A 7,439-nucleotide genomic window follows, 5' to 3' on the forward strand; every position below is an offset into this window, starting at 1 on the left:
CACGTTGCCTAAGTGAACAAATACACACAGGTGGGGGAATTTATTTGCTTGTTTTTTTCCCCTCGCGAAATATAAAAATGTAAAAGTATAAACAGGTACAAATGTGCGAGGGGCAAGTGGGTCAATGGGCCAGTGTGCGGGTGACATGCACAGCCGTTTCTGTGTAAACTCGTTTCAGTGCGCAATTGCGAGTGGTGTAAAGTGGAAAAATGGGCGAAGTGGAAAAATGGGTGAAGTGGAAAAATAGGCAAAGTGGAAAAATGGGAACTTGCTCAGTCAACCATTTTGACACATGACACTTCGCGTGACTGTTTCGCCGTTTTGCACTAAGAAAAAAATGCACGTCAAGTTGGGCCAGCGCGAAAGGGGTGACCAGGCACGAACGGGTGTGACCAGGCACGAACGGGTGTGACCAGGCGCGGACAGGTGTGACCAGGCGCGGACAGCAGTGAAGCGAAGCCCTCTCATCGTACGCGCCGCGTTCATCCGGTTGCATGCGCCTGGTATGTGATGTTAGTGTGCCATGTGTGTATAACTGCATATGCGCGAAAAAAAAAAAAAAAAAAAAAGGGGAACATTTTTGTAAAGTTTTTTCCCAATTATGTACACTGACGCGTACACCTGTTTTTCCAACTCGTGAAAATTAAAGGAGCGGTCGGCCGGACGGGCGATCAGGCGATCAGGCGAACAAGCGAAGTGGCAACGAAGTCACAGCAGAGTGACAACATAGTCACAACATAGTCACAGCAGAGTGACATCATAGTCACAACATAGTCACAACATAGTCACAGCAGAGTGACATCATAGTCACAACATAGTGACAAACGAACAAAGTGCAATTTTTAACCCCCTTCCGTACACGCCCGCAAATTTTGTTCGCGCAAAATTTCCATTTTTGCCGCCCGTCCCCCCCACCTTTTCCCTCCTCAACATCACCTCGCCAATTCGATTCGCCCTCCACTTGTTCATTTGGCCCCCCGCGATTTAAACGGCACAACTTACCCCAGCAAGTCGCCTCGCCAATCACCACGCAAGTCGCCACCGCGATTTTCCCGCTGTTACACCCCCATCTCGTGACACTTCCTCCCGTTTCCGGTGGCGAATTTCTTTTTTTTTTTTTTTTTTCAAACACCATGTCGGTAAAAAACAAAATGCACGTGAACCAACTGAATAAAACACTATTTAGGGAAAATTACAAAATTAAAGGAAACTCGAGAGAAGATATTGAATTGATGGAAACCATCGAAAATTTTAGTGACGACATAATGATGAACAACGACTCGTTTGAGAGCAACACATGTACTAAGTCTTCTACGAAAAAGGTTAATGACAAGGGGAATGAGAAAACTAAAAATGACACTAATTTGAAGAATTTGAAGAAAAAAAATGGGGCTGCTAACAACAACCACGGTGGGGGAGGCAGTGGTGGCACCGACGGCAGCAGCAACAACAACAACAGCGGTACCACAAATAAGAACAGCAATAGTGGCAACAAAAATGAACAAAAGTTTTTTGCAAATATTCCACAGATATACGAAACGCATGACTCGAGTGCCAAGGAGGAACTGCACTCAGATCCCAACAATGAGGAAGACGGCGTGATGTACATCCTTTCCAATGTCATGGCTGTGTTATACATAATCGTGGCGATAGGTGGGTGCTGAGGTTGGAGGCGGGTTGTAGAGACCCACGCGTGGTTCAGACGTCGTCATTCGCGTTACACATCGCGTTTTGCGCGCTTTTGCATTGCTCCTTTTGTATACCTCCTTTTGCATAGCTCCTTTTGCGCACTTTTACATGGCTCCTTTTGCGTAACTCGTTTTACCCCCCGCGCGCTTCACTTTCCCCCTGTGCCCCCCTCCCCGCAGTGACCATCCTGCATCTGCACCTGGACGAGGACCACGCAATTATCAAAGCCATCAGCTCGCTGAAGCTCCGATTTGTCGCCCTGATAAAAGACGTGCCGGCTTTCAAAAACTTAATGATAACCGTGGCGCTAATCGTAAGTCACGGGAGGCTCACGTCGCCCGCATGCTGGGATCAACCGGAACCGACCCAGCGCGCCGCTTTTCCATTTTACTTCGTGCATTACACTCCGCGCTTTGCATTTTTCGCATTTTCTGCATATTTTTGCGTATTTATTTATTTGTTTTTTTTGCAGAATGTGAAAATCAACACCCTCCTGGAGGAGGGGATGGCCAAATGGAACATCTTCAAGCCGTACATAGAAGCACTGAAACCGCTGAACACCGAATTCACAGTTTTGTTCACCATTTTAATCCTCATGTTTTTTACGGCCATCTCCATTTTGAGCATAATACATGGAATTATAAACATGAAAAATGACAAAATTCTGATGGAAAAAGAAAGTAGTGTTTTTGTGACGAACAAAATGACAATAGAAGAATACGAAGATAAGTCGTTCACTTATAGCGAGCTAGCCAAACTGCATGGGGACAAGGATTATATTTGTTTAAAAAATAAAAGAGCAGGTGAAGGTATTGAGTCATGGAACTGGCAAGTGAGAAAAATGAAAAACGAAAAGGATGACAAGGATATATGCAGTGATATCGAACTTTCAGACGGGGGAGATAACTGACTCGCTTTTCTGGGGGGTTGGTGACGCACCACAGTCTTTTCTATGTTTGTACATACATGAAGTGACCTCTCATGGGCAATGTATATGCATATCTGTTTAGCAATGCATGCCCTCATTTCTTGACGCCGCCATTTCTTCACGGCTCCCTTTTCCTAATACCCCCCTACCACCCTCCTAATTTGTTAAATATTTGAAACTCTGATTTAATGTTTAGTCGCTGTTTACAACTTTTTTTAAATGGCGTTTTATTTCCTCTTTCTTGAATTCGCAAAGTGTGCGTTTTTGCGTCAGTCCAAAAACGTTTCGTATGTGCAACTGTGCATACGTGAGCTCTTCAGCATAGAGCAAAAGGTGTGTATCAACGCTTGAAAAAAAATACATTCCTCATGTGCTACCGAAGAGAAGGAAAGCTCCACAGAACTGACGCCTGCAAAGTGCTCGCCCACACGACTCACCTATAGAAGCTGCAGAACAGGATGGCACAAGGGACACACCATGACACACCATAACTCACCGCGACATTGCTGCAAGTGACGTTTTTAATGAAATGCCCTTCTGCGCGCAAATATTTTTTATTTGAAAGGCGAAATGGGTAGGCACACGTAAGCTTTATACGTACGTACACGTATATTATATAGAGGCAACTGACGGTTGTGCCCCCCCATTTTTTACTCCCCATTTTTGACAGCACTTCACATCAGCGTTATTATGGACATCACACCCTAATTTAACATTTTTATGTCAGCATCTTTTGTCTCCCTTCATCTCCCCCCAACTCGTGTGTGTGCAAACATGCGTACATGCATGCGTGCATACGTGCACACGCACATACGCATATGGATAGATTTTTTTTTTGTTTTTTTTTTTTTGCAACTTATTAATTCTTCTCAACACGCTGAACAAGGGATTATCATATATGTGCGTTCAGCTGTTTATGTAATGCTATAATGACCCCTCAGGTGGATGTGCTTGCACGTGTTCTCAACTTATGAGTTTATTCCCCTTTTGATATGTAACCCCCTCCTGTCACCTGTGAGGACACGCAATGGTGCTACTTTACACGTTACACATTACTGTCATCGTCATTGCTGTTACTTTTTTTTTTAATGTAAAAAGGCGTGAATACCTACTTTTCCTTTTTGTTGTGCGTCCCCCCTTGCCAAAGGGGGAGCAAAAATATATGTACCACGCGTGCCGTAAAATTTTGTACCCCATCGCCTAGTATTATCAGTTGTGACGCGCTTCGTTCAATCCAATGCGTTTACTTGTGCATGCACAAATAGACTTATGCACACGTGCATAGATATTTTTACGCATGCCTCTGCTTATATGTACACAGCATAATAAACCCACAATGTGTAGACTCGCTCGGGGAGTACCAATTCACGCCCCCACACACACACCCTAAAATGTTTACATAAACGAATGTGTTAGCTCGGTTGGTCATTTCAGGGTGGGTAATTTTGACAAATGAATAAAATGGAAAAAGGGAAAGAGAGAGGAAGAAGGATATTTCATGTTCATGTAAAAATGGTATACTTGTAGATTTGATAAGAGTGACCTTCCTTCGTACTTAAAGTGCAGTTGGTTTTTTTTTTCGAAAAATAATTCATATCGTTAATGTTAAATAAGGCGCAGATTTGATCTGTTACGTGTGAAGGAAAAAGAAGAAAAGGCACATTCGTCAAAAAAAGGGAGCAGCATTGCTTGTAAAATAGGGAGATGGGAAAAAAAAAAGTAATGACCCCTTTTCAAAGAAGTATTTATATATTTTAAAAAAGAAGAAAGAACAGTAGAGGTAGGAACTTATAAGAGAGTAAATGAACATATTGGATCTTCAGTAAAAAAATAATTTACCAACAGATCAAAATAAAATGGGGAACAAACTTTTCCTTGAACTTATACTGATTACACAAAAAGTTGAATACTCTAGTTAAATAGAGAAAAGGGAAAGAGGTGTGTAGGGGCCTATTCATATAGAGAGTGTAACATAAATTGAGAGGGGTAGGGAATGCTCAAGTAGCATAGTGTACATTTTTAATATAGGTGAATTATTTGTAATGTATTTATCGAAACGTAAAAAATAAGAAGAAGGAAATAATATTATTGAACCATCACAACGCATGAAGGGAAGGGGCTGTACTATAGAATGCTACTATGACACCGTACATATATTTTTTTCTTTTATATAATTGCCCCAATTCTGTACATTATACCCACCTGTATTTTATTCTTAAATTCACGTTCCTTATTAAATATAAAAAAGCTCACATGTGTGAAAGGGGGGGGGTGAAAAATTGATCCATATGCATGAATTTATGTATATTAACTATTTCTAATAGTTCTTTTTAATATTAATAAAAAAATAAATTAATAGAACAAGCTGATATTTTCATCAGAAGGAATTCAGCTCTCATACATATATATATATATATATATATATTATGGTTCAGTGTTCTGAATGATAATATACTGTTTCGAAAAATGATGCACAGTACACCTGTACAATAATATAATAACTGTGTAAGGGGAATTTATTCTTTCCCTTCCTTCCTTATTTCACTATTGAAGGGAGTTTTGTATATATTTTTCATTTTAATTATTTATACAATAATTTGATACATATATAAAAAGGGGGGTCACCGTACCCTTAGAAATTGAGTAATCCACATGTAAAGGGGGGGGGTAAAGGAGAACTTCTTAATATTCCCATGTGGTCATCATAAGGAAGGGGCAAAGTTCCTTACGCACCTATTCTAACCACATAAATAATTTCTTATATAAATTTATTATACATACAAACACATATATAGATGTACATTTCAACGTAGGGAACATAGAACAAAAAAATGGCACCGGAAGTGCAGGTTGGTTATTCCTTCTTTAGAGTGGATGCATAAATATTATGAATACAGTAATTTATACGCAATGGAATAAAAATGTAAGAAATGTATGGGAAGCACTTATATATTTTAACTCCATGGTGAATTATACTCTTAGGGACAAGGAGAAAAAAAGTTACTCTCACATGAGATATACGATAAATTCGAGAAAAGTGGGGATGACTGTGTACTCGGTGGAAGTGGGAAGAGCAAAGCGGATATAGTGAATGATGTGAAGCTTGCCCTGAAAGCAAAACAAATAAGAGATGGAGAAGTAGCCACAGAAATTGTCAATGCCTGGTGCTACGCGTGTTCACTGCCGGATGACGTAGTATCCCGGGATAATGCTTGCCTGTTCCTATTTTATTGGATAGGTGACAGAATAAAGAGTAAATTGGGTGACTATGGACTTGACGTGGTCATGAAATCAGCTTACCATAATCTATCGCTTGACCAATGTAAAAATAAGTGCAGTAATATATATGATGATATAAGCGAAACTTTCTTCAAATGGGCTAAGGATCTATGGGACTATGAATATAACTTTAGTACTTTGGAAGGGCGCCAGGACTGTAGTGGATATACCTCTAATCCTGAATATACTGAGCAAGTAGTGGCAGCGCAGAACGCATATTCACAGTTATGTAAAAGATGTGATGATGAAGATAGTAGTGATAGTTATTGTATGAAATTTAAAAGGGAACGTATAAGTAAGGGAAAGTGCACAGCTGGGGGGCCAACGGAATTAAACTGTAAAATAACACTGGGACCGGTGGACCAACCATCTGAGGAAATAGATAAGAATGCAGTGCCACATGGTCAGAGTCCTGGAAAGGAGGGTCTTGCAGCAGGTAGCAAAAATATGTGCATATAACCCAAATATGTGCATAACCCAAGAGTACTATTACAGAAACACACGTGCACGGGGCAACTGCACCCTGTAGGTGCACCTAAGGAGTGAAGTATACATATTGCTCACTACGTCAGAACAAACCTTCCCTTTCTATTTTTCATTTGAAGAACCGGGTTCGGAGCCTGAGGGAACTGAGGAAGAACCTGGAGAAGTTGAAGAATCAAATGCCGTGCATATGCCGGAAACTATACGTGCAGTAGATGCCCCCTCCCTCCCTGGTAGTACCATTAGTGCTTCTGCTTCTGCCGCTACACTAATAGGAATGTCAGTTGCATCCTTCCTTTTATACAAAGTATAATTACCACCAAAAATACCGCAATACAATATACACATTAAAATCTGTATATATATATATGTATGTATGTAACATAATTTGGTGCACATTGTTTCTATGGACCGAACGAATAAATAATAAGGGGTGTTGTACTGTACTGTACTGTACATATATAATACATGTAACACATGGGTACACTTCTCACTTTATCTTTTTTAGTATACTTCCTTACCTTCCTGGATACTTAGTCATTTTGGTAATCAATTTAGAAAGGGTCCTGGAAGGAGCAAAAGATCCACTGGAAGTCACTTTGGCAATTTAATAGACACGTTCACAGTAACTCCAACAGAATATGAATCAACGGACACTTCCACAATAGGCGATTTCGCAGATACTTCTTTCATATATAGCAGACCACCAAGTGTAGGAATGGAAGGAACAAATAATAAAAGGAAACAGAAACAAAAGAATATTAATTATGGGGGAATGTAATGTTTTTTCCATTCCCCCCTAAGGTACTCTGTGTGACGGGGTTCTTTTTCCATATAATTCCGCATGACACTGCGTGATATGAAGAATGAGTGTAAGGAGTAGCGAGCATTATAGAATGTCCCTCTTTTTTTTATGCATATGTGCATCATAGTCACCCAAACTGTTTCACATAAAAATTATGGACTCCAATATTTCGTATTTTATACTTTACATAAGTATAAATTAATAGTAGGAACGAATCATCATTTGGGGGCATAATAATCCAGGGAAAAATATCAT

The 7,439-nt window shown here is 40.2% G+C and overlaps 2 protein-coding genes across 2 annotated transcripts; both read left to right on the forward strand.

Moving 5' to 3' along the window:
* Positions 1-1,133: 1,133 nt before the first annotated feature.
* On the forward strand, positions 1,134-2,599 carry PCYB_123410 (hypothetical protein; the record flags this gene model as incomplete). The annotated part of the gene is made up of 3 exons (XM_004223674.1): positions 1,134-1,653; positions 1,869-2,002; positions 2,162-2,599. 3 exons carry the CDS (start codon positions 1,134-1,136, stop codon positions 2,597-2,599), a joined length of 1,092 nt encoding a protein of 363 aa, XP_004223722.1.
* Positions 2,600-5,448: 2,849 nt separating this feature from the next.
* PCYB_123420 (KIR-like CYIR protein) lies at positions 5,449-6,594 on the forward strand (the record flags this gene model as incomplete). The annotated part of the gene is made up of 3 exons (XM_004223675.1): positions 5,449-5,470; positions 5,856-6,289; positions 6,502-6,594. 3 exons carry the CDS (start codon positions 5,449-5,451, stop codon positions 6,592-6,594), a joined length of 549 nt encoding a protein of 182 aa, XP_004223723.1.
* Between the last annotated feature and the right edge of the window lie 845 nt (positions 6,595-7,439).

This window comes from Plasmodium cynomolgi, chromosome 12, assembly GCF_000321355.1.
Source record: "Plasmodium cynomolgi strain B DNA, chromosome 12, whole genome shotgun sequence".
NCBI classification, from domain to species: Eukaryota; Apicomplexa; class Aconoidasida; order Haemosporida; family Plasmodiidae; genus Plasmodium; species Plasmodium cynomolgi.